The 27,883-nt window shown below is 41.1% G+C and overlaps 2 protein-coding genes and 1 non-coding gene across 4 annotated transcripts in view; 2 read left to right on the top strand and 1 right to left on the bottom strand.

The window, feature by feature from the left end:
* Nucleotides 1-13,547, bottom strand: part of Spata9 (spermatogenesis associated 9) — a 38,037-nt gene extending 24,490 nt beyond the window's left edge. The window contains exons 1-3 of one of the 2 annotated variants that reach the window (XM_006231705.5): nucleotides 13,328-13,547; nucleotides 13,074-13,162; nucleotides 4,474-4,701 (exon numbers count right to left, since the gene is read on the bottom strand). In XM_006231705.5, the coding sequence (XP_006231767.1) occupies nucleotides 4,474-4,701; nucleotides 13,074-13,162; nucleotides 13,328-13,388 (378 nt within the window). In that variant the 5' untranslated portion in view covers nucleotides 13,389-13,547. The remainder of the gene's footprint in view (nucleotides 1-4,473; nucleotides 4,702-13,073; nucleotides 13,163-13,327) is intronic. The other variant, NM_001106399.1, reaches the window with a different exon arrangement.
* Nucleotides 9,412-27,883, top strand: part of Rhobtb3 (Rho-related BTB domain containing 3) — a 106,536-nt gene continuing 88,064 nt past the window's right edge. Inside the window, exon 1 of the mRNA XM_063281692.1 lies at nucleotides 9,412-9,595. The gene's annotated coding sequence lies outside the window, so the exon portion shown is untranslated. The remainder of the gene's footprint in view (nucleotides 9,596-27,883) is intronic.
* LOC120101286 (small nucleolar RNA SNORA17) lies at nucleotides 22,810-22,941 on the top strand. The gene has a single exon (XR_005501660.1). It is a non-coding gene; the product is annotated as a small nucleolar RNA SNORA17 (small nucleolar RNA).

Genomic DNA, 27,883 nt, shown 5'->3' with positions numbered 1-27,883 from the left:
AGAAGGAGACAACCCCGGACATAGAAAACCTAGAAGAGAGATCAGGAGTCATAAATGCAAGCATCACTAACAGAATACAAGAGATGGAAGAGATTTATCTTAGGGGCATCAGATACCATAGAAAACATCAACACAACCATCAAATATAATGTAAAACACAAAAAGCTCCTAACCGAAACATCCAGGAAATCCAGGACACAATGAGAAGATCAAACCTAAGGATAATAGGTATAGAAGAGAACTAAGAATCCCAACTTAAAGGGCCAGTAAATATCTTCAACAAAATTACAGAAGAAAGAGATGCCCATAAACATAAAAGAAACCTACAGACTCCAAATAGAATGGACCAGAGAAGAAATTCTTTCCATCACATAATAGTCAAAACACCAAATGGACAAAACAAAGAAAGAATATTAAAAGCTGTAAGTGAAAAAGGTCAAGTAACATATCAGAAGGCAGACCTATCAGAATTACACCTGACTTCTCATGAGAGGCTATGAAAGCCAGAAGTTCCTGGGCAGATAGATGTCATACAGACACTAAGAGAACACAAATGCCAACCCAAACTACTATATCCAGCAAAACTCTCAACATAGATGGAGAAACCAAAATATTCCATGACAAAACCAAATTTACACAATATCTTTCCACAAATCCAGCCCTACAAAGGATAATAGATGGAAAACTCCAACACAAGGAGGGAAACTAGACCCTAGAAAAAGCAAGAAAGTAATCTTCTTCCAACAAACCCAAAAGAAGATAGTAACACAAACATAATTTCACCTCTAACAGCAAAAATAACAGGAAACAACAATCACTCTTCCTTAATACCACTTAACATCAATGGACTCAATTCCCCAATAAAAAGACATAGACTAAAAGATACTTAAACAGGACTCAGCATTTTGCTGCATACAGGAAACACATCTCAGTGACAAAGACAGAAACCACCTCCAAGTAAAAGGCTGGAAAACCATTTTCCAATCAAATAGTCCCAAGAAACAAGCTGGAGTAGTCCTTCTAATATCGAATAAAATCGACTTCCAACCAAAAGTTATCAAAAAAGATAAGGAAGGACATATCAAAGGAAAAATCCACCAAGAGGAACTCTCAGTCCTGAATATCTATGCTCCAAATGCAAAGGCACCTACATTCATAAAAGAAACCTTACTAAGGCTCAAAGCATACATTGCACCTCATAAAATAGTAGGGAGAGATTTCAACACCCCACTCTTATCAATACACAGAGCATAGAAACAGAAACAAAACAGAGACATAGAGAAACTAACAGAAGTTATGAACCAAGTGGATTTAACACATATCTATAGAACACTTCATCCTAAAACAAAAGAATATACCTTCTTCTCAGCACTTCATGCTACCTTCTCCAAAATTGACCTACAATGGGTCATGAAAAAGGCCTCAACAGATACAAGAAGATTGAAATAATGCCATGCATCCTATTAGATCACCATGGACTAAGGCTGGTCTTCAATAATAACAAACATGACAGAAACCCTATATACATATGGAAGTTGAACAACACTCTACTCAATGATAACTTGGTCAAGGAAGAAATAAAAAAATTAAAGACTTTTTAGAATTTAATGAAAATGGAAGTGCAACATATCCAAATTTATAGGACACAATGAAAGCAATGCAAACGCATGCTTTGTAAGAGGCAAACGCATGGTTCTGAGTGCCTCCAAAATGATACTAGAGAGAGCATACATTAGCAGCTTTGCAGCACACCTAAAAGCTCTAGAACAAAAAGAAGCAAATAAACCCAAGAGGAATAGAAGGCAGGAAATAATCAAACTCAGGTTTGAAATCAACCAAGTAACAAAAAGAATATAAAGAATCAACAAAACCAGGAGCTGGTTCTTTGAGAAAATCAACAAGATAGATGAACCCTTAGCCAGACTAAACAGAGGACACAGAGACAATATCCAAATTAATAAAATCAGAAATGAAAAGGGAGACATGACAATAGAAACTGAGAAAATTAAAAAAAAATCAGATCCTACTACAAAAGCCTATACTCAACAAAACTGGAAAATCTGGATGAAATGGACAATTTTCTAGACAGATACTAGGTACCAAAATTAAATAAGGATCAGATAAGTCATCGAAACAGTCCCATAACTCCTAAAGAATTAGAAGCAGTTATTAAAAGTTTCCCAACCAAAAAAGACCAAGACGAGATGGATTTAGTGCAGAATTCTATCAGATCTTCATAGAAGACCTCATACCAATACTGTCCAAACTATTTTACAAAAGAGAAACAGAAGGAACACTACCCAATTCCTTCTATGAAGCCATAGTTACACTTATACCTAAACCACACAAAGACCCAACAAAGAAAGGAAACTTCAGACCAGTTTCCCTTATGAATATCAACTCAAAAATACTCAATCTCTCTCTCTCTCTCTCTCTCTCTCTCTCTCTCTCTCTGTCTCTCTCGTCTCTCTCTCTCTCTCTCTCTCTCTCTCTCTCTCTCTCTCTCTCTCTCTCTCTCTCTTCCTCCCCTGGCTTGACACGATAAAAAAAATACTCAATAAACTTCTTGCAGACCAAACCTAAGAACACATCAAAATGATCATCCATCATGAGCAAGTAGACTTCATCCCAGAGATGCAGGGATGGTTCAATAGAAGAAAATCCATCAAAAAAAGAAAGAAAGAGAGAGAGAAAGAAAGAAAGAAAGAAAGAAAGAAAGAAAGAAAGAAAGAAAGAAAGAAAGAAAGGAAGGAAGAAAGGAAAGAAGGAAGGAAGGAAGAAAGGAAAGAAAATCCATCAACATAATACACTATTTAAACAAACTCAAGGAAAAAAACCACATGATCATCTCATTAGATGCTGAAATAGCATGTGATAAAATTCAACACCCCTTCATGTTAAAAGTCTTGGAAAGATCAGGAATTCAAGGCCCATACCTAAACATAGTAAAAACCATATACAGCAAACCAGTAACTAACATCAAACTAATGAAGACTAAAGTCCCACTAAAATCAGGGACTAGACAAGGCTGCCCACTCTCTCCCTACTTATTCAATATGGTACTTGAAGTCCTAGCCAGAGCAATCAGACAACAAAAGAAGAATGACCACCAAAGTGCAGATGCTTCAGTTCTTCTTAAAGGGGAAATAAAAATATTCATAGGAGGAGATATGGAGAAAAAGTTTGGAGCAGAGGCTGTAGGAATGACCATTCAGAGCCTGCTTCACCTGGCGATACAGCCCATACATATACAGCCACCAAACCTAGAGAACATTGATGAAGCCAAAAGTGCATGCTGAGAAGAGCCTGATAAAAGTGTCTCCTGAGAACCTCAGCCAGAGCACGACAAATACAGAGGCGAATGCTATCAGCAAATCATTGAACTGAGTGTGCAGTCCCCATTGGAGGAGTTAGTGAAAGGTCTGAAGGAACTGAAGGGGATTGTAACCCCATAAGAACAATACCAACCAACCAGAGCTTCCAGAGGGTAAACTACTACCCAAAGACAGACCCATGGCTCAGTTTATTTATTTCAAAGTTCTTCTCTCCTGATACAACATTAAATGTGTACAATTAACAAAGGATCCTTATTTCCTCTTCCTGTAGTAGGAATCAAAAGTAGGGCCCAGTACAAGACATTGCTGTGGCTAATGCTTTTAACATGAATACAATGTGTTGTGGATTGGTTCTACTGCTATTTGTGTTCATTTGGCTCCCCAAATTACATGGAAACCTGCTCATCTACCTATAAGATGCTGAGGGTCCCTGCCCCCAGTTGACTTCGATTGGTGAAATAAAGTTGCCAGCAACCCATGGCTGGGCATTGAGACAGAGAGGCAAAGATGAAATATGGATTTTAGTCAGAAATAATTCAGGAATATCAGAGGGGGTTGTTTTTAAATTAAAGAAGATTTAACATGCTATTTATTCTTTCACAATTCTGTCCACTATCATGGACTTTGACCATAATCCCCCATTTTTCTGTCTTATCCTTTTCCCTAGATCATTGATGCCTTCTGTCTTCCAACAAATCTTCCTATTTTTCATACCTTTCAGGGGGAAGAGTGGCTCATTACTTTTAATTGGGGTACTTGAATGAGCACAGGTTTGGGGCAATTTACCTGTGCCTGTCCCATTCAAGAAAAAGCACTCGCCCTTCTCTAGCAACCATTAACTGTCAATAGCCTTCTGAGCTCTTCCCAGTGAGTGATGGAGTGTCAGTGGGCTCAACCCCGAGAACGTAGGCAGCCACTGCTGCAGTGAGTCCATCAACTGGCATGTGTTGTCTAGAAGATGGGCTTTCACTGAATTTCTTCCAGTTTTCTGTCCTGCCCCATGATGTTCCCTGAGTCTTGAAAGGGGGATTCAGGTGTTTAGGGCTAAGCATTCAATGGTGACTTATTTTCAACACTTGGGTCAGCTATGAATGCTTAGAGAGGTTCCTCAGATCATGCAGATATAGCCTGCACTTACCTGTATGCTATTCAGGGGTTGCCTTGGCGCATTCACTTCTCTCAGCAGCCTGTGAGATATGTTCCTCAGTTCTAAGAGTCTGCATGCCAGCTGTGGCTGCAGAAGCTTGGCCACCGATTTGGAGGAACTGGATATCCTGTTCAACCCTTGAATTAATGTTCCACGGTTGATCTTGGCTAAAGCAAGGGCCATTTTGACCTTAGATGTTTTCTGCACTGAATCTTTTTTCTGAAAAAAAAAAGAATCTGATATATGATTCTCTGACATATTATTAGAATCTGCATGTAGCAGAAAGTGAGTATTCAACTACATTGTACACAATGCCTTACATTTATCAGTCCAACAATTATACCTCAAAAATTCAATGACTAATTAAAACTATGTGTGAATACATTTATTTTTCCTTACAATAAATATCAAGAATTGAATAAACCAAAAGAAAGAATATTTTCTTTCAGGGTTTGTGTTATTGTTGTTTTTTGAAACAGAGTTTTACTATGTCATCCTGGTTGACCTTAAATTTTCTGTGTAGACCAGATTAGCCTCAAATTTATAGAGATTTGCCCATCACTGCCTGCCTTGAGTGCTGTGATTAAAGGCATGTGCTACAACCACTGTGCCTGCATAGATGTGGGGGTGGAGTGGAGGTAATGGTGTTTTTACATTGACATTAGAAGCTGCTGTGAAAATAAACATGATTCTCTCTTAACACTTCCTTTGCCTTTCTTCCTCTCTTCCCAGTACTTGGGATTGAACCCAAGGTCTTGTACATGCTAAGCAGATGCTTCACCCCTGAGCTGTATGTTAGCTCACTGTTTACTCTTACTTTGACACAAGATCTCATAAGTTGTGCAGGCTGCATGTGAGCTCATGCTGTAACCCATTCAGGCCTTATACTTGGCAATCCTCCTGCCTTAGCCTCCTGTTTACTTGGGACTGCAGTCCTATGCTTCCAGGCTCCACTGCAAACAATAATTCTTACCCAAGATATTACTCAATATCTGAAACATTCATGCAATTGTACTTATTTTAAATGCTACAAATGTTTTAACAGGCTTACTTTAAATTGTTTTAGTCATAAGCTAAAGCATATATAATATGTAGAAAGGATTTAAAGGAAAGTAAAATGCCTTACATGCAGATCTATTGTGGCTCTAAGAAAATCCTTTATGTCAAAACTTCAGAAATTCTAGGAATTTCTAACAAACCTGTAGTAGCATCATCAAAGCATATAACATGTGTTTCTTCTGAGTTCTACCAAGTAGTTTACCACAGAGAAACTGCAGAGAGTAGCAAGGCTGCACCCAGGTAACAGACAGGCAGTTTCATCATTGATCCAAGCAATTTCCTAGCCATAACTTAGGAAATACTGATTAAGAATTGGGTACAAAGCCACCCAATTAGACAAGATGGATGAAGCAAAGAAGTGCAGACTGACAGGAGCCGGATGTAGATCTCTCCTGAGAGACACAGCCAGAATATAGCAAATACAGAGGCAAATGCCAGCAGCAAACCACTGAACTGAGAACAGGACCCCCATTGAAGGAATCAGAGAAAAACTGGAAGAGCTTGAAGGGGCTCGTGACCCCATATGAACAACAATGCCAAGCAACCAGAGCTTCCAGGGACTAAGCCACTACCTAAAGACTATACATGGACTGACCATGGACTCTGACCTCATAGGTAGCATTGAATATCCTAGTAAGATCACCAGTGGAAGGGGAAGCCCTGGGTCCTGCTAAGACTGAACCTCCAGTGAACATGATTGTTGGGGGGAGGGCAGCAATGGGGGGAGGATGGGGAGGGGAACAGCCATAAAGAAGGGGAGGGGGAGGAGTTAGGGGGATGTTAGCCCAGAAACCGGGAAAGGGAATAACACTCGAAATGTAAATAAGAAATACTCAAGTTAATAAAAAAAAATACAAAATTAAAAAAAAAAGAACTGGGTACAAAATCTGCAATATTTTGTTAAACCTAAATATACCCAAACAAAATATCTGATAAATTGAATTATTTTGTCTTGTCTGCAGCAAACATCATGTGTCTGCCTAAGAGCTAACATTTTATATATTTACTTTAAAAATAAATATGCATCATGTGATTTCAGTATTTTTCTTACTGTTCAGAATTTCTAACCCATTCCTGAGGGGTGGTTTTTTTTGTCCTGTTTTTGGTGTTTTGATGTCCCATTGGTGGGTCCTGGTCTTAGTCTCCCAGGCAGCAGCTACAGTAGCTAGTGCCATCTAGACAGTGGGTTGATTTTGGAACTGCTAACCTCCCAAGCCATGTAGAGAAAAGCAACCTAAAAGCAGAGTGAAACAGCTCAGAGGCACAGTCACATGACACTGTTTTCTTCTGTGGCTGTGGTTAAAGGACAGCCAGGGAAGTCACACAGGCTGTCCTGCTGAAGCTCTGATGTCTGCTGGTCCATTTCTTGTGTGCTATGCTGTACTTGCCCCTCTCTACTCTTCCTTTGTAGGGACTTGACACTAGCTTTATCTTACTTGTGACTACACTTTACCTATGTTCTCCCTCACTGTACTCATTATTAAGAATAGTCATCCACATTGGCAGGACAAACAGGGATGGGACATGTTTCACCTTACAAACTTCATCTCCTTTTCAAGTAATCAGTGTTTGGAGATTCTACCATGTTGGCAGTTGTGAAATGATTATCATCTACAGATTCCTCTTCTAATTTTCTATGTGTCTCTACAGGATCTTTTACTTTCTTCTAGTTTTTCTGAGACACAGTCTCACTTTCTAAGCAAATCTGGTCTCATATGGCCTCTTTCTCTGCTGGCATACACAATCACACCTCCAGTTCTTCTCTAGACCATGGCATGCAGCCACTCATTGGCCCCATCTGTTTCTTTTAAACATATTTATTCTACTCTGATGAAATCAATCCAATCCCTTTCTACATTTTCTATTTTCTTTCTTGTTTTTTGTCTTTATATAAAAACAAGGTTAATTATCATTGATAATTTGGTCATGTCAAATTTCAGTAGGGCTCACATAATTTAGGTTGATCAAAACATGACAATTGTATTCTTTCATGGCAGTCTGAACTGCAATAATGGCATATTTAGCTGCTGTGGTTTGAATATGTTTGGCCCAGGGAGTGGCACTACTAGGAGCTGTGGCCTTATTGGAGTAGGCATGGCCTTGTTGGAGGAAGTGGATCACTTTGGGGTGGGCTTTGAGTCTCTCCTTCCAGCTATGTGGGAGCCAGTTTTTCTCCTGGCTGCTGTCAGATCAAGATACAGAACTCTGGGCTCCTCCTGCTCTATGCCTTCCTGGATGCTGCCATGCTCCTGCCTTGGTGATAATGGACTGAACCTCTGAACCTGTAAGCCAGCTCCAATTAAATGTTGTCCTTTATAAGTGTTGCCTTGGTCATGGTGTCTCTTCATAGCAATGGAAACTCTAAGACAGAAATCATCATGAAATCCTAGCTATCTCTGGGTCTTAACCCATGCCTCATGACTATGGTCTTTGTTTCTTTCTAATGCTTAGTTGTTAGAATTTAATGCTGAGCTGCCCTGCACATCTTTTAAATCCTTTCTTTAAGACAAAAGAAAACAAAAACAAACAAAACATTTCCCATATAACTTTAAGGACTTGTTACTTCCAACAACACAATGTTCTTGGCAACTTGTAATTTCCCTCCCACAAACCATAGAATTGGCACTTTCTCAAGAAGACATTCTTCCTGCCTCACAGGAAAATGATGTAGGAAAGCAAACCAAAGCAGAGGGATACAGGTGTGGTTCTCTTCTATATTACGTGAACAAAAAGATGTCAGGGAGAAGCACCTACCTACAGTCCTCAGAGGTGGGTGGACATGCTTATGATTTACAGCAGTAAATAAACTTCTTAATCAGTTCTAAAAGGGGTGGGGTGGATCTTCATTCTCAGCTGCCAGACATTCCCCTCCTTTTTCTATTGCCTATTCTATGTTGTTTGTTAAGCAAATCATGTGTGGGGGTTTAAATATTGTTCCCAAATGAGTGATCTTCATGCCTGTTTGATGGTTTTCTTTAAGACTCTTAGCCTAAGTATTTAAGATCTGGTTACCGGTGCAAGGTGGATGTCCCTTTGGAGCTTGAGCATCATCTGAGCCGTTCACAGATGCCAGGAAATCAATCACCCACCAAACCCCTGGAGGCTCAGGATTTGCTTAGCAAAGGTAATGTCACTAAGATGGGTTCTGGAACTATGCTCCAGATTTCCGAACTGACCTTCTTCACTTGAATACTTTCCCGCTTCTCAGGCCCTTCCCATATCTTTATTGTCAGTAGTTTTAACACCGAACTATCATTTCTATACCAGAGCAATTACTATCCTCCCTCTATAAAACAAGCCTGCCAGTAAAGCTTATTCAATTCTTCCTTTGAATAGTCCCAGGATTTGGCCCTTTCCTCCCACCCATCCTCTATTCTAGTGTCTACGACACCATTGTCATCTCTTCTGTAGGTGAGCGAATAGCCAGCTAAACAGTTCCTTTCTTCCAGTTTTGCTTACTTTCATTATTTCACCTTCATAAAGCTGAGGGACCCAGTTAAAACCCATGACAGTGTCTTCGTTAGGTTTTTACTGCTATGAACAGACACCATGACCAAGGCAAGTCTTATAAATGACAACATTTAATTGGGGCTGGCTTATAGGTTCAGAGGTTTAGTCCATTATCAAGCATGACACCATCCAGGCAGGCAGGGTGCAGGAGGACCTGAGAGTTTTACATCTTCATCAGTCTGGCTTCCAGACAGCTAGGATGAAGTTCTTAAAGTCCACACCCACAATGCCACACCTACTCCACAAAGGTCACACCTACTCAACAGGGCCACACCTTCTAATAATGTCACTCCCTGGGCTGAGCAAACCATCACAGTCAGAATCACACCTTACTTTGGCACAATTGCTATTCAGCTCTGTGTGAAAGCAAAGTGGGCATATGCCCTGTGGAGATGGCGGCTTTCTCCCATCTGACACAACCATCTTCCCTCCCTTTCCCTTCTCAATATTTGTGGAACTTAAGAGTGTTTTGTGAAAGTTGAACTTCTTCTTGTCAAATCCAGACAGAAGTGGAGCTGGAGATGAGGGAAGGGTGAATACTGAGGTAAGTGCTTCTGAAAGGACTCCTTAAAGGCTCAGGTGAGGTCTCTTTTCATTCTACACACAGTCTGTGCTTTGAACATGTCACACATATGAGTGGGTCTGTGTCACTAAGTTAGCAAAGAAAATGGTGAAAAAAGAACCACAGATTTCAAATTGGGCAAAAGCTGTCATTGTGTTCTTCCATAAATGGCCTGAGTTTCATAAATCAATAAATTAAGGTGCTAGAAACAAGACATAGAGCTCTCTTTAGTGAGCTGGCAGCTATGTATCTAAATAGAAATCATGGTCTTGGATCTGGTGACAATGATGCCATCAGAAGGCAGACAAAGATGAAAGGGGATATAAAAAAACTGAATCCTGTCACCCTATCTGGACTATCTTGTCTCGCCTTGGTATGAGAGGATATACCTAGTCCTGTGGTGACTTAATGTGCCAGGGTAATGTTCTCAGAGGAGAAGGGTATCTGAAGGGAGTACTGGGAGGACAGAGGGGCTGTATGTAAAGTGAATAACAAATCAATTAATGAAAAATCTGATTTTTTTTTGGTTGAACAAGTCTCAATGTCTCTAATCTTAACAACGAAGGAAGCACATTTTGGAAAAGTAACAGGGCACTTATAGCATGTCTCTAGCTTAGAGGACTCCCCTTGAGGCTTTTTCCAATAATTATTGCCACTTTAAGCATTTATATCCTAGGTCCACTGTGGATGCCTGTCTATCTCTTCTCTTACAACTCCAGAGAATGGCCACGAAAAGTTTACAGTGTTTCAAAGTACTTTATACCCAAGTCCAGGGAAATACTAAGAGGGGGTGTAACTAGACATTAGAGATCTGGAATTACTAACTTTGGGTTGACCCCGGGAGTTTTCAAGCCTTGGTTTGTGCTGCTCCATTAGCCAGCATCTCTCTGTACACTGCCCAACTACTGCTCATTGGGGATCCCACACTTCACCATAATCCTTTTCCCCCAAATGAAGAAGGGTTATTTTCATTGTTAGTCAACATTCAGATCAATAAACTAAGTAGCTCCAATTTACAACTCAACTGCATGGATTAAATGCAATGTGTTATGTCCCTTGAAACAAAATTCAACGAAAATAATTTTATTATATTCTATCTCTCTGTTCCTCACCTAGTCACCTATCCTACTTAATAGAATGATTATCCTTCCAGCTATTCAAGAAATGCCAACTCTTGCTTGACTCCTGCATAGCATGTCATCCCATGCTGTCAACTTTATGATATATTGAATCTACCACCAGTCTTTATATTCCCAATATTCTTGGCAACCATTTATAACAGAATCTTACTAGAAACTTTGCCACTATTAAGAAAAAATATCACTGGAAAAATAACATTTCTTTTGTGGGTTTGTATATGTGTGTGACATATATCTGTGTTCATGTATGCATGGAGAGGCCAAAGGAGGGTTTCCTGTGTCTTCCTCTATCATTCCCTACCTTATATTTTGAGGCAGGTCTGTCACTGAACCGTACTCTTTCAGCTAGGCTGACTAGCCAGTGAGAGCCCAGGATCCACCTGCCTTCATTCGTAATGCTGGGTTTACAGGCAGACATACCTGGATTGTATGTGGGCGCCAGAGATGCAAACTCTTGCTGGCACAGCAAGTGATCTGATCCATTGAACTTTCTCTCTAGCCCTAAGAACCATTTTCAGTGTAAAAATTGGATATCATTTTCATCCTCAAGATCATCTTTGTCATATGTTTGTGTTATAATTAAGACAAAGATTAGCTTCTTTTGTTGCATGACATCCAAGATCTTTATATTCTGGGTCCAGGTTAAATTAATAATACTTTAACTTTACTATTAAAACCCCGTCTTTAGTACATTAAACCCACTGACAAGGGACCATTCTTTTTAATTGTCTCTATATCCTTTCCTTCCAGTTCCAAGTGATAGAGAGGTAATGTGGTAAATATTCAACAGTCGTTTATCTCGAGAAATGGCTAGGACAGCTCCAACACCCTTCCTAATGAGATGCACAGATTTTTGTGCTTTCCATATTGTTCAGGATGCTTTTTGTATGTTTTTTAAAACTTCTGGTTTGGACTAAACACTTGATATTGTCACAAGTCTGGCTTTTATAGTATCATATAAAGTGTATTGTACTTCAAAGGAGATACTTAGAATAATTAGGTTAGAAAAGATACTGTCTTTCCTTTTTTTTTTTTTTTATAAGCATCTTCAAAATTCCCTCTCCCTCCAATTTCAAGTTTATCTTTTTCAAATCCTTTTTGGAACAGAGACTTTAAAAATACAGTATATGCATATTTTGTGTAAATTGGTAGATATCGGTACTTTCTTTTCACATTAACACATACTTATTTACGCTGTATCTTTTCAGTATTGGTTTATCTCAGTTATTGTATTCAGTTAATTGTATTAGATTTTATCATAGTATTTCTAACTACTTTACAATTTACATTAAGTAAATCTTTTTTTTTTTATTAACTTGAGTATTTCTTATATACATTTCAAGTGTTAGTCCCTTTCCCGGTTTCCGGACAAACATCACCCTCCCCCATCCCCTTCCTTATGGGTGTTCCCCTCCCAAACCTCCCCCCATTGCCACCCTCCCCCCATAGTCTAGTTCACTGGGGGTTCAGTCTTAGCAGGACCCAGGGCTTCCCCTTCCACTGGTGCTCTTACTAGGATATTCATTGCTACCTATGGGGTCAGAGTCCAGGGTCAGTCCATGTATAGTCTTTAGGTAGTGGCTTAGTCCCTGGAAGCTCTGGTTGCTTGACATTGTTGTACTTTTGGGGTCTCGAGCACCTTCAAGCTCTTCCAGTTCTTTCTCTGATCCCTTCAACGGGGGACCTATTCTCAGTTCAGTGGTTTGCTGCTGGCATTCGCCTCTGTATTTGCTGTATTCTGGCTGTGTCTCTCAGGAGCGATCTCCATCCGGCTCCTGTCGGTCTGCACTTCTTTGCTTCATCCATCTTGTCTAATTGGGTGGCTGTATATGTATGGGCCACATGTGGGGCAGGCTCTGAATGGGTGTTCCTTCAGTCTCTGTTTTAATCTTTGCCTCTCTCTTCCCTGCCAAGGGTATTCTTTTTCCTCATTTAAAGAAGGAGTGAAGCATTCACATTTTGATCATCCATCTTGAGTTTCATTTGTTCTAGGGATCCAGGGTAATTCAAGCATTTGGGCTAATAGCCAACATTAAGTAAATCTTATGTAAACCACATTGTCAGTTTCTGGTTGAAAGACCTCCAGGTTTTTAATCTAATGATCAAATGATCATCTTTAATCATAATTAATCTACCTCACTCACTTCCTGGTCTATCTCTAGGACTAGTCCCACGAAATAAAATTTGACATTGGTTTTTCTGTGGACAAATTAGTTAAAAAAATTTTAACTTTACTTACTGATCTCAGCATTAATGATTTGTATGATATAAATAATAACATATTTTGTCCTTTTTTTTTTGAAGCTCAAGAATCACATTACCTGGTTAGACTGTGATAATCTTAGGATGGTAGGAAGATCATCTTTAAACTCATCTATAAGGTCCATGATTGCCTTCTGGAGCCCCTCAACTAAAAAAAGGAGAAATTAGGAAAAACATCCTGTGACATTTGCAGGCATTTGGAACACTGGCCATTATCCCAGGGAACGGGGAATACAAAGAAACCTGTGGGATTTGTTCCCAATTGTGCCCCTGCCCATAGCCCCCGTTACAATAGGGTTGGCCATATACACACATCTTCCAGAGAAGTTCTTCACCACCTGTCCACAGATCCACCCAATAGGTCTGACTTCCATGACAAGCTGGAACTTGGTTCCAAGCGTTTAGTGAATTGCCAGCCTGGGATAGGATGTCCTCCACTCAGACCAGCAAGAACAGGACCTGTTGGCTCACTGGCTCACTGCTGGGGTTCTTTGTGACTACACAATGGAACCTCTGAGAACTTGTTACAAAACCTTCTGAAATAACTGTATTAGTGGGAGAAAGAATGTGTTTGGAGGCAAGAGGGCAAGAGGGAAGAGTGAGGAACCTGAAAAGTGGATTACAGTAGGAAGATCTATATTTCAGATTGAGTTTTGTCCTAAATTCTATAGTGATATTTAAATTAATGGGTCTAGCTCCCTTTGAAGGGAGTGAGAATGTAGTTTAAAAGAAGTACTTCATATACAGTGTTAAGCACACACACACACACAAACACACACACATACACACACACACTCATTCACATACACACATACTGTGGTTATTCACTCAAGAGGCAAAGAAGGTGGTGACCTCCCTTTGTAAACTCTGTAAACCTCAAAGCAGGAATATGGCCAATTCGTGGCCTGAGAGCTCCAGTCCCCTTCCCCAGGCCTCCCTTACTGTCAAACTGGCATCCTAGCCTCTGAAACTATCATAAATGTCATCTCCAGTCCTTCAATATGACCCTTCCCAGATTAGTCTAATTTTAGGTGAAAAGTCTGAACAGGAAAAACCACCTGCTCAGGAATCGAAATTCCACCAATCCTCACTCTAAAAACTCTCTGCTTTAGAAAGCTCTGCCCCTTAAACCCTATGTAAAGGTTGTGTCTCCTCAGTTCCCTGTTGTCCACTCCCAGTGCAAATGTCAAAACTTTACCAAAGGAAGACCCCAGTCTCAGATAAAAAACAAAGTGTTTTGTTTAAATATCAGCCCACGCCCAGATAAAGCACATCAAGCCAACATGGTTCCATGTGGAGAGATTTAATGGGAGAATTTAACAAGGGGAAGGGATAAGAGAAAGAAGAGAAAGAGAGAGAGGGCAGAAAATGTCTGCCTTTTATTTGTAATATGATGTAACTGCTCCCAGCTGAAGGTGGGAACTAAGCCAAAGGTGTACTGGGAATTTATGGCAATTGCCATGGCAACAGTGACCAGGTGGTGTAGCTGCTGGAGGTGAAAGCAATTCCTGATACCAACATAACTCTTTTTTTCTTATCATAAAATAAAGGAAAAAGGGAGGGGGAAGCTGATGGTGAAAGGAGGATAGGGGTGCTGTGTCTCTTAGGCTACTTCCTGCTGCCTTGTACTCAATGTCAGGGTACAGCTGACTTTCACCATCAGGGCGCACTTGGTAAACGTTCGCATCAGGTTCCTCAATGGACAGTGGCTAGTAATCCTGTAACAGGAACTGATTAATAGTTTGATTAGAGTTTTTTTTATCTGTTGTTGAAGGAATGTAGAGACAAGATTAATGAGGCAGAAGCAAATAGTAACACCAGAAAGATGACTAGAAAGGGTGTTCTGAATGGGAGTATCTACTTTTATATAGGGTTTTCGAAAGTCCAGGAATTGGAGGCCTCACGTTCCTTGAAATTCTGCCTGTCTGATTGAAGCTCCTGAATTTTATTTTTCACTATCCCGGATTAGTTGATGTAGAAACAGCATTCTTCTTGGAGGAACAGGCAAAGAGCACCTTCCTTAGCTGTCAGGATGTCCAGCCCCTGTTGGTTCTGAAGGACCACAGCTGCCAAAGAATCGATCTGTTTCTGGATGGAAAGCATGATTTCAGACATTTTTAAAAATGGTTGCCAAGCTTGTAAGTGAATTTATTATATTGGGTCATAGAAGTAGTTATCCCTGAAATCTCCTGCAGCGACCAAGACCTGAACTGCCCTCTTATGTTGGGCAGCTATCATATCTACAGCTGGGATTGGCAGTGGGTCGTTTCCCTGGATTACCCTTAGTTCAGGGAAAAAGAGTACCGATGTGCAAAACTGTGACCACCTGGCAGGTAAATGATCATAAACTTGGGTGCCACAGAGGATTGACATGTTTTGGACTGCAGGGCATTGTGGCAAGATGTGGCTCTATTGGAGTCTAGGGAGCCTAGTGTTCCTACAGAATGTGTCCTGAAGGTTTTAAAACAGTTTGCCACACCAAAAAGAGAAATAGAGGAAAGATATGGAGTCATAGCAACATCAGAGTCAGGGCAACTGACAAAGGGTGAGGTAAGGTTTGTATCACTGGAGAAGCTGTAAGTGGCAGCTGAGAGTTAGTTCCTGGGGTTACCCATAGCCAGCAATCTTTGAAGCAACCAGGTCGGGTGACATTAAGGAGTTGGTATGCTGAGGTAAAGGTTTGGAGCAAAAGGAGGAATGACAGGTTGGTGCCATTTATGGGGGGCGGTATCAAAGAGGTAAGAAGCTCAGAGGAGTATCTGACTACCTCCCCTACATTTCTGATATCTAGAGGTTGGGCAATTGAAACATATTTTCTCTGAATGTGGATAGTACTTATTGGAGTCTCTGCTTGATTTTTCCAGTTGAGCTTACCAACAACTCCTGTCTCCCACCTGGGATTCCATGGATCTCCTATGTAGAAAAAGAGCATCTTGCATCGTCGTTGATAGAAGTGGTGATTGGTCCATGATCCTAGCATATGTATTTGACAAAACCAATATGGGCTGCGCCCATATGTATCTGGCCAGTTTTTATAATCATCTTTTGTCTGGTCAAAATGAAAGCAAGTAAAGAGATCATAATATTTAGATGGGATAACCGATACAAGGATGACAACAATTTGGATCAGTTCCTGGCACCCGGCCATGGAGCAGTTTCCAGACCCTATTGGGAAAGACTGTTTGTTATCTGCAGAGGTTTCTTGAACCTCAAATTTCCAGATTTATGACCTACCCTGGATAGAAACAAGCAGCAAGGAAAGGATGAGAAGCCCATGTCTAGTCCAGTGGTGTTGAATGCAGTTGGTGAAGTGTTGGAGTCTCCTTTTCTGGAATTGGGACAAGGTGGGGGGTCTCGATGTCTTCTGGAGCTTAACAGAGCATTGTCCTGTTAGGGTTGATGTGTATGAAGAATGTTTAGGAGGAGGGGTAAAAGGTTTAAGGTGGGAAAGGTGGACCCAATGAGGGAGTCCCTCCAATTTGGCAGCTCTAGGTATCATGAGAATCACCTTAAAAGGGCCCTGCCATTTAGGGGAGATGGGTGAGGTCTTGGAGGGATAGCAGAACTTGGTCCCCAATGTTGATAGGCAATGGACAAGGGACAGTGTGTGGCCGAGGTAGATGGTGGTCAGCAAAGTTCCATAGGAGAGAACAAATGAGGCAAAGCAATGGGGTAAGTAGATGGTCTGGGAGGAGAGAGCATTTAGGTGAAAGGCCAGGAGTTAGGACTGGGCATCCATGCATGAGTTCAAAAAGTGAGACTTGGAGAAGTCATTTAGGGAGAGCTCATAGTCTGAAGAGAGCCAGAGGTAGGAGTTTTACCCAATCTAGACAAAGTTCCTGTGACAGCTTGACAAGAGTAGTTTTTAAAGAGTGGTTAGGTCTTTCTACCTTCCCTGACGATTGAGGGTGGTAGGGAATATGAAAATGCCAGGGGATGTCTAGGGCCTTAGATAGAATTTGAGAGATTTGGGAGGTAAACTCAGGGCCATTGTCTGAATGGAGGGAGGCTGGGATACCAAATCGGAGGGAGGGGGGATGGTCTCTCAGAGGAGATCAGAAACTGTCTGTATCCTTTTGTTAGTTGTGGAAAATGCCTCTACCCACCTGAGAAGGTGCCTACCAAGACCAGGAGGTACTTGGCACATTTGACAGTGGGCATGTTGGTGAAGTCAAGTTGCCAGTCGATTCTAAGAAGGGAGCCTCTGACCTGGTGGGTAGAGAAGGGGGGACTAAGATACCTTGAGTTGGAGTCCAACATCTGATAGATTTTTCAAGAAGCAGTGATAGATTTTAAGAAATTTAAGGGCTGGAGAGATGGCTTAGTGGTTAAGAGTACTGACTGCTCTTCCAGAGGTCCTGAGTTCAATTCCCAGCAACAACATGGGGGCTCACAACCATCTGTAATGGTGTCTGGCACCCTCTTCTGGTGTGTCTGAAGACAGCTACAGTGTACTCATCATATGTAAAATAAATAACTAAATACAATTTAAAAGAAAAGAAAAAGAAACAAATTCTCAGGAGTAGGCTGTAGGTGGGTCAAATAGGACAACGCTCAGCTGTTAGGATGACAGTGTTGGTGAAGACAGGACAGAGTTGAGAGAGTGTCAGAGGGTGAGGGTGGCGTTGTCGGCTGTAGTGTAAGAATGCCCTGGGAAGGACGAGATGAGTCTAGGCCTCTAAGGGCTGCATCTCTAAGCTCGTCAACTCAGTTGTTTCCCTTGGAGACAATAGAGTCATCCGTCTGGTGGGATTTGCAGTGGACAATCCCAATAGCTGTGGGGAGGTGGGAGGCCTTTAGCATGGGCTATATTTTGGTTCGAATTAGTTACTGATCCTCCTTTAGTTTTAAGTAACCCACACTCCTTCCAGATTGTTAGGAGACTTCTACGAATATTGGGGTAGAAGTCTCGGCCCATGCCGGGATAAAGCACACGAAGCAACATGGTTCCAGTGGAGAGATTTGTTGAGAGGAGAAGAGTAGAAGAAGAGAGGAAAGGAGGCCTCCATGGGCACATGGAGGGAAAGGGGGAGGGGGAAGGGACAGGGATAAAGAGGGCATGAGAAGAGGAAGAACAAGAGAGAGCAAGAGGGGGAAAAGGGGGCAAGCAGACCCCTTTATAGACAGGCACAGCTAGCTGTTGCCAGGCAACTGTGGGGCAGAGCATACTCGGCTGTTCCCAGGTAGCTGTGGGGGTGGAGCTTAGACAGAATACCAACACAAAGAGCATTTATTCTGCAGAAACAACTAGCATGCTAGGGTCACCATCATTTCAGAATAGTGAAACAGTCAAAGACATTCAAGCCCTTTTTATAACAGAACTGCTTGATTGCTTTTGAAATAACAAACTTCTAAAACCTAGAACACATTCCAAAGGGTTATAAAAGCCATTAATCAAAGGTTATAACAAAGATATACACCAAAGGTGAAAAGACAGAAGATAAAATATTGACTGGATTTTTCTATATAAAGCTTCAATGACAGTTTAGTTATAGTTTTTAACTTTCCATGAACCTGTAAGCTAATAATAAATGATGAATGTTTAGCCAGATAATTATTCCTGGTAGATATTCACATAGACATTCTCTGTTATAAACCTCTTATTCCATTTATGACTTGAATTTATGACAATTTTGTAGTGAACTTTTTACCATGTGATCACACTCTTGGAAAAATCATACAATTGCTGAGAACAAAGGACAGAGACAGGCTTAGCATACCTTTTAAATTTAGAGCGTCCTGCTGTTCCAGTATGAGGTGCTAAGACAGAGATTGCAGCATCTTGCCTCAGAGCAGCCCAGATAGGCAAATCAGCTATGGAAGTACCTCACACCTAGATAACAGATAACAGATGGATAACAGATGGATAACAGATGGATAACAGATGGATAACAGGTGGATAACAGGTGGATAACAGGTGGGTAACAGATGGATAACAGATGGATAACAGATGGATAACAGATGGATAACAGGTGGATAACAGATGGGTAACAGATGGATAACAGGTGGATAACAGGTGGGTAACAGATGGATAACAGATGGATAACAGATGGATAACAGGTGGGTAACAGATGGATAACAGATGGATAACAGATGGATAACAGGTGGTTTATGGACTAGTTCCTGAGTGGGGACAGAACGGGATGAAAAGGACCCTTCAGCAGGAGTAAAGGCAGTCATCCCTGGATTTATCCCTCCACATCCTAATAAATCTCTTTTATGAGTTTTGCTGCCTGAGGTGACTCTCATGGGAAGCCAAGAAACAATGAAAGGAAGAAGGGAAGAAGTGAAGTGGTGGAGCGGGGCTGAAGCTGCTCAGCTCCTCAGCTGACCTGTGTGATTCCTGGGTTTCTGAGTCCCATAACACCTTCCCATCTGAGCAGGAAGGTCAATGCATACTCAGCCCGTCACTTATACACTCACTCACACACTCTCATAACACGTATACTCACACACTCATATACTCACACATAAACACTCGCCCATACACACTCATACTCACGCACACTCACATACTCTTTCTGTCTCTCTCTGTCTTTGTCTTTGTCTCTGTCTCTGTCTCTCTCTCTCTCTCTTTCTCTCTCTCTCTCTCTCTCTCTCTCTCTCTCTCTCTCTCTCACACACACACACACACACAGACACAGTGTTGAAAGAGAGAAATCCTTGTGCCAAGGAAACTTACATTCCATTAAAAAAAAAAAAAGAAACAAGTCATATTCTGTTTCCTGAGAACCTAGAAAAATGATTCCTTTCATTAATGACTTACTCATATTTTGAGATGAATGCTTCCATTTCTGTATTCCCCAGTACCTGGAAAAGTGACTTACATATGATATAAAGCATTTCTTTAATTTAAAAGTAGATTTATGGCTTGGAGTGATGTCTTAGCAGTTCAAAGTGCTGGCTGCTTTCCAAGGGACATAGAAAGCACACACAAAAAAATCAAAGTTCAGAGTGGTAAAACTTAACTAAGGCCCAAGGAACACTTTAGAGGAGTGGACAGAAAGATTGTAAGAGATCGGGGAGTTTAATGGAGTGTGTCTCCTACTAAGGTTAGAAGCTACGCCCACAAAGTCTCACCAACATGACTGATCAGACTTGAGCTGGACAAGGAAGACACCGATGGACATGAGAGTGTGGACAAGGAAAACCCAAAAAGACCTCAACCCTACACAAAGAAGAATGCTGGGAGTGGGCAAGCTAGTTTTCTCCAGGGAAGAGCACACCAATTAATTGTCTAGTGCCAAATGGTCTGCCTTGAAAACATACATACAGGTAACAGTATACAGACTGAGAAAGTTATATTTAGAAATGTGTGTGTGTGTGTGTGTGTGTGTGTGTATGTGTGTGTGTGTATACATACGCATGCATAGCAGTGGAAAGGGGGGGCTGTGAATTTGGACACGAGTGGGATAGGGTATATGGGAGGAGTACGAGGGAAGAATGGGAAGGAAGAAATTGTATTATAAACTAAAAAATAAGTAAAGCAAAGAAATTGTTCAATATTTGTTTAAAATTGATAATGATGAGAACTTTTAAAAATTATTTTACATGTGGGATGTTTTGTCTGCATGCACTTAAATGTACCCTGTGCCCTAGGAGTCCAGAAGAGGGTATTGGATCTCCTGGAATTGGAATTATAATGGTTGTTGAAGTTTGGACTTTTGCTATGTATTGTAATGCTAAATATTGGCTCAAAGCAACTACAAGGTTGCTCTGAGAGAGAGAATCTGAATTTACACAAAGTAATACTATAGTAGTGAGTTTGGGCTATGCTGCTTTGTCTCCCGGGAGGGCGCATGCATGTACTTGCCCAGGCGCTATCTGGATTTGTGAATGGAACACACACACACACACACACACACACACACACACACACACACACACCTGCATGCGCGCCCGTTAATTTTAAAATGCCATGGGCACTCCTAAACCTTCCCCTGCTACTCCAGGCCCAATCTGGGAAGTGGCCAGTGGCCACTCACCCGAATCCTCACATAGCTAGTTGACTTTCTATCCTGCAGGCCTTACATCCCATTCATCTCCCCCAAGTCATGGCAGTTCTTTCTCTCTCTCTCTCTCTCTCTCTCTCTCTCTCTCTCTCTCTCTCTCTCTCTCCTTTTTCCTAGTTCCTAGCCCTCACAAATCTAAAGGTCCTGCCCTGTCTCCCTTTGTCCAGCCATTGGTCACTGGTATCTTCATTGATCAAACAAAAACCTGTTGGGGACAAAGACCTTCAGTGTTTGGACATGCAAATTCTTGATTAAATCCAAGCAGTAGAACCAGTCCCCAACATAACACTATGTGACCTTGCTCTATAATTTAAAACTATTGGTTGAATAAAGACAGTGGCAGAGGAGAGGATAGGTGGGAATTTAGATTCCTTAGCTATGAGTCTGAGGAGAACCATGAGGGGAAGAGGAGAAGATGCCATGGCATAGGTGAGTCATGAGAACATGGCCTTGAAGGCTGGCCAGTTGGAGCTAAGAACAGCCCAGATGGAACATAGCAAATTATAACTTGGGTTATTGTTTAGGGAAGAAGACATTAATAGCTTAGAGAGTAGATTTCTGCCCAGCTCTACTGCTTTAAAGGTTTATCATAAATATAAAGGTTGTGTGTCATTTATATGGGAACTGAATGATCAAGGCAGAGTAGAAACCTCTGACTGAGATTAAATATTAATATAACAGGGGTAGAAAGATGGCTTGTCAGTTAAGAGCACTGACTAATCTTCTAGAGGTCCTGAGTTCAATTCCTAGCAACCACAGGGAGGCTCATAAACATCTGTAATGGGATCCAATATCCTTTTCTGGTGTGTCTGAAGATATCTACAGTGTACTCATATACCTAAAATAAATAAATAAATCTTACAAAATTAATTCAACATATTGGCACCCAACATTGTGAACCACTCTGTGATTTCTAAATATAACTTTCTCAGTCTGTATACTCTTACCTGTATGTATGTTTTCAAGGCAGACCATTTGGCACTGGACAATTAGTTGGTGTGCTCTTCCCTGGAGAAAACTAGCTCGCCCACTCCCAGCATTCTTCTTTGTGTAGGGTTGAGGTCTTATTGGGTTTTCCTTGTCCACACTCTCATGTCCATCGGTGTCTTCCTTGTTCAGCTCAAGTCTGATCAGTCATGTTGGTGAGACTTTGTGGGTGTAGCTTCTAACCTTAGTAGGAGACACACTCCATTAGACTCCCTGATCTGTTGTCTCTTACAATCTTTCTGTCCACTCCTCTACAGTGCTCCCTGGGCCTTAGTTGTTGGAATTTTTTGCCACCCTATCTAGTGGGACAAAGCTCTATGACTCTGAACTTTTTGTGGTTTTCTGTAGTCTTCTCCATCTGTTAGAGAAGTAAGGATGAAGACTCCACTTATCTGTGGGTATAATAAATGTTTATAGATTGTTGCTAGAGATTGTGCTGCATTAGTAAAGTGATGGTTATAGACTCTCCTCCAATAATTATGACTTCGCTAGCCTGAGTAGGTGGTTAGATTTCCAGTACCGGGCATACTTTCTTTCTTGTTGGTGGGTCTTAAAATTAAATACAGAGCTGTTGCCTATCCTCAAAGTATGTGTGCCATTACTGCATCCTTAGGGTTGTTGTGCCATGCTGGTCATTAATGTTGCTCACAGGTGTCATAGCTGTGTGATACTGTTGGTTGCTTCCTTACTTTGAAAGCTGCATGGTGTTTCTGGTACCATGAAAGCTAATCTTCAGTGAGGAGGCATTCATGCCAGTTGACCGTTTTTTTTTTTTTCTTTTAAATAAAGAAAAGTACATGCCCCTAGAGACGTTATAGGAGTGGCTGCTGTGTCACATATGTGTCTGTAGGTAGCAGAGAGCAGAGAGGCTATGTCTATACTCAGTGTTTTCACATGTGAACATCTGAATGATTAGTTGCCTAACATTCCCTGTAAAAGAGAGCTGAAGATGACCACCAGTCTGGTGCTGTGCAGGCCCAGATGGGCTCCCAGGACAGAAATCAAGCTGAGACTAGAAGAACTTAGGCTAGGACTACGACCCCTGGATGGGAATGAGCCCCAAACAACTACCAGTCCCATGCCATGGGGTAAGAGCAGGGAGCTAGCCTGGGATAATCACCAGTCCCATGCCATGGGGCAAGGGCAGTGAGCTAGCCTAGGATGACCACCAGTCCAGCACTGCAAAAGTCTAGAGAGGCCGACCATGCCTCAGATAACCCCTGCCAAGGGGCATAATGCAGAGGTGGGGCACCATACTCCTTAGACCATTCCTGTGATGACCCTAGAATGCCAGAGATCCCAGGCTCCACTAATAGGAGGAGGTAAGTGGTGGAAAGTGGAAGAGAAAGAGAAACAGAAGGACGTGAGCACAGTGAAGAAGGCAGATCTGGAGATTTGAGGGTAGAGAAAAACCTGTTGTGAATAGCTGATAATGTTCCTGGGCTATGCTGTCATTGAGGGCTATGTCTGGGTCTGTACCCCTGCATCAGCAGGAATCTGTTACCACTAAAAGTCAGGAAGATGTCCCTGGCCCAGGAATATATTGATGTCTGAGGGCTGTGCAGATCTGGCTCTACCCCTCACCTGGGCATCATGGGAGAGCTGGCCTTGGAGTGTGAGAGCAGAAGTGCTGGCCCATCCCTAGCAAGCTGTAGTACCTGAGAGAGTTGGCACACATAGCCCAGGAGCTAGCCCTGGTATGAGAGTTGTGGGTGAGCCTGCCCTAAGAGTATGAATGTGGGCAAGCTGACCCTGCCACTCATTTCTCATGGGGTGGCATGGATGAGGGACAGATGCCCTCACCCCTCCTTGCCTCTTGACATCTGCGGAAGGTAGCAGACCTGGTCCTGGGGTCATGAAAGCAGGAGATGTGGTCCTCTGCCTTACCTACTACAACACTTGGGAGAGTGGGCCCTGCACCTTGCCTGGGTAGAACTATAAAGCTGGTCCTGGACACAGGTGGTGCAGGTGAATGGATGAGCCACCCCAGGGTTATGAGAGTGGGAGAGCCTTCCCAACTTCTCACCTGCCATAGCACTCTGGAGACTGGGTCCTGTACTTTATCTGGGCAGCACAATAGAACTATCTCTGACTCTATGGGTGCACATGAGCCAGTCCCATGGGCATGAGAGCAGGAGACTGGCTTTGCCCCTTGCTGGTAGTGGGTCAGTCAGAACAGGGCTTTGAATTGGCCTACCCCAAAATATACCTCATCTATGAACTGCTAGAGTGCATGAAGGGGCAAGTCCTATAGAGGTAAAGCTTCAGGATCTCCATGACACAGGGCAACAATAGGATATCCCAGAGGAGTTCAAATAAGGTTCCAGTAGTGATAGTGTAGTAGAAGTCAGAGGCCTGTATCAGACCAAGTCAATGAACATGTGCAAGCAAAGAAGTGCAGACAAAAGGGTATACTATGGGTCACACTGTGACACACTACAGTTTCCACAATGAGATTTATTTTCTTTCTCTGTTGGGGAGGGTGTTATAAGGGTGGATCTCAGGTATGGGGAGGAGGAGATGAGTGCGATTGGGGTGCATCACGTGAAATTCATAAAGAAAAAGTAATTCATAAAGAAAAAGTAAAAAGCTTTTTAAAGTATATTTATATTAGCCTTATAAAACTTAATATTACAAATATGCTTCAAACTCAGACTTATTTTTTGTAAGACTTTATAGTCAAGTATTTGTCTTTACTGGTCAGTAAAATTGTGATGGCTTGATTATGCTTGGTCTGGGGAGTGACACTATTAGAAGCTATGGCCCTGTTGGAATAGGTATGACCCTTTTAGAGTAGGTGTGATACTGTGGGTGTGGGCTTTAAGACCCTCATTGTAGCTGCCTGGAAGCCAGTATTCTGCTAGTAGCCTTCAGATGAAGATGTAGAACTCTCAGCTCTTCCTGCACCATGCCTGCCTGGATGCTGCCATGCTCCTGCCTTGATGATAATGGACTGAAACTCTGAACCTGTAAGCCAGTCCCAATTAAATGTTGTGCTGATAAGATTTTTCTTGGTCATGGTGTCTGTTATAGCACCCTAAGAAAATCATGGATTTCCTGGAACTGTACTTAACAGATGGTTGTGAGCTACATGTGTATGTCGGGAACTGAACATGGGTCCTCTTGGAGAAGAGCAGGTGTTCTTAACTGCTGATCCATTTTTTCAGCCCCTCAATAAATATTTTTGAGTAGTTAAATATTTCCTGAAAGGATCTATCACCTTGAAACAGGCAATCAACATCATTCCATGAGTAGAAAATAAACACCAATTAGGTAAATTTTGTAATATTAGCTTGTTAAGGATTGGATCTAATACTTTGTCTTAATCCAACTCTCAAAATCACATGGTAATCTATATGTCCAGACACCAACGGTCCCTGTTCTCAATTGGTTTTTGATTGATCAATAAAGAGCCATCAACCAATGGCTGGGCAGTGGGACAGAGGTGGGACTTTTAGGATTCCCAGGCAAGAAACACAGAGTAGAAAAGGAGCAGAATCACCATAATGGGGAAGCAGAGGGAAAGTGGCCCTCGGGGCCACTCCCCTGATTGGGTCTGAGATAGCAGAGATAAAATATAGATTTAGCAAATATTAATTTTGAAATACCGGAGGTGAATGTGTAATAGCCATGGGGAGTTTTAGAAGTATCCAATCATTAAGCTAGTCAAGGCTATTTAAAAAAAGGGTTGTGTGTGAGTGTCTTTCATTTGTGAACCCAAAGCTCTTGGGCAGGTGGAGAGATGACAGGAGCTCAGAGAGGAGCTATTTCACCACTACATAGATCAACAGTGCCTGGTATTCAGTGTGTGTGCAGTCAATAAATGCTAACAATGATCAAAACCACTATGATCTTAGTGAGCTGAAAAGCACAGTATTTAAAAAAATGTTTTCCAGAAATTAGTATGAAAAACAAGCTGAATCAAGATACACTGAGTACCAAAGTAAAAATAAAGTGACATTTATACAAATGAGTTAAAAGGGACAGATATAAGGAATGTGAGAAGAAAATGAACAATAATGATAAAAATATGTGTGTTCATGTGAGCAAAGTAAAGAAATTAAATAAAAAAAAGGAATTCAGAGCTGTGAGACTTTATTGGGAGAATGATAGAAATGGAGATACGGCATGAGTGAGAAGGGTAAGTGGGTGGGAATGGTGGGAAGGGATAGTTTCTGGCACAGAAAATCCTTTAGATATTTGAAAGCTCATCCATTCATACTTGGGGTCAACTATCTTGCAGGGTTCTACTGCAAATAACTTATTGAAGTCTAAATGGGACACCAGAGATTGATGGGAAGACTGGGGTTTTCAGCATAGACTTGGACTCTGATACCACATACTTCTTCAGTTTTTGTTGTTGTTGTTGCTTGTTTTTTGTTTCTTTGTTTTTTCATTTTGTTTTGTGGGTAACACTTGGAAGTCAAAATTTATGGATTTCCAAGACTTGGTAAAAAGGATGAGAATCAGGGACATTAATTGAATTGAATTGAATTCTAACTGTAGCTCACAAATATTTAATTAGCACAATGATGCTCCACAGCAGCTATTCATATTTTCAAGCTTTTTCTTAATTACAGACCCGCAGGAAATTGCAAAAATAGCAAGATCTTAGTTACCTTGACCCAGTTTTTACCAATAATGACATCTTATAAAGCAGAGTACAACAGCAAATCCTGAACCATGATGTTGGGATTTACCACTAAGCTTATTGAGAGCCATGCAGATTTGTGCGCACTTATTTGTGGGAATGTGTGTATCATTCAATACCATGCTCTCACACATCTAAAATTATGTATTATCCTCCTTTACTGAAATCATTTTTTCATTCTAGTTACTTATGTTTCATAGAGAAGCAATACCACAGGAATTTTTTAAAAAAATCATGAGACATAAATACATTAAGTTTTATTGAAAGCATAAATAGTATTGCAATTCTTAGAGATGTAATGTCTTAAACATTACTAATTGTTTGTCATTTGCATGTTTACATTTGTTTTTAATTACAAATTACTGTTACTATAGCCACTACAACTTCATAAAATGTTTCTTGGCTTCTTGTTAGCATATTATTAGAAGCCCAACTGATAAAAGAACATTGATTTGCCTTTCGGGGAAGTAAACTCTTTTTCAATGGATTTTAATTTTGTTCACTTAGATGCCTTATTGAAATAACCTTCAAAAATGTAACTTATTAACATATTTTTGTATTTTACTGATATTATTTCATACTACAAAAGTCAATTGTAGCAAAAGCCATTCTTTGTCTGGATGTATTGATCCATACTTTTCTGAGCCTTTGATCCCATGTTGACTATTCCCAATGTTATCAGCACAATAAAACTTGCAATGCTTAAAGTTCTTTCTAACCCTGTTGGTCAACGATTCCTGAATGAACTCCCAGGTCCCTCAACATCTGGATATAAAGTAGAAACATGTGGCAACTGCAACAGTATTTGAATTAGGTCAGTCTTTTCCCTTAACAGGCCAGTGACCTGGAAGGCATGGGAAATGCTTGTTTTGTTGTAGTAAATAATACCCTGAAAGCTTGGAAATCTTAACATCATACCACAGGTGGCTGCTTCCTCGAAGGTCTTGCAAACTTTAGGCTACAGGAGAAGAAATCAATTACTAACTGCCCTAACCAAAATAACTTCTGTGTTTTGATGAAAATGTTACCCCATTATTTTAATAACTAAACAAAACATTATGGTTTTGGCAGCATTCATCCTTTAGCTATGAGCTTCATTCCAATTGAATTAAGTCAAGATGTATAATGCTCCCTTGTGAGCCAGGCAAAGAAGCGTCTTCTGTGTAGAGAGAAAATAATACTGGCCAGCTGTCAAGTATTTGTAATTAGATTCTCTCCT

Source organism: Rattus norvegicus, chromosome 2, assembly GCF_036323735.1.
Source record: "Rattus norvegicus strain BN/NHsdMcwi chromosome 2, GRCr8, whole genome shotgun sequence".
In the NCBI taxonomy this organism is placed as follows: domain Eukaryota; kingdom Metazoa; phylum Chordata; class Mammalia; order Rodentia; family Muridae; genus Rattus; species Rattus norvegicus.
Note: the sequence above shows the minus strand (reverse complement) of the source record. Positions and strands in the feature narration are given on the sequence as shown.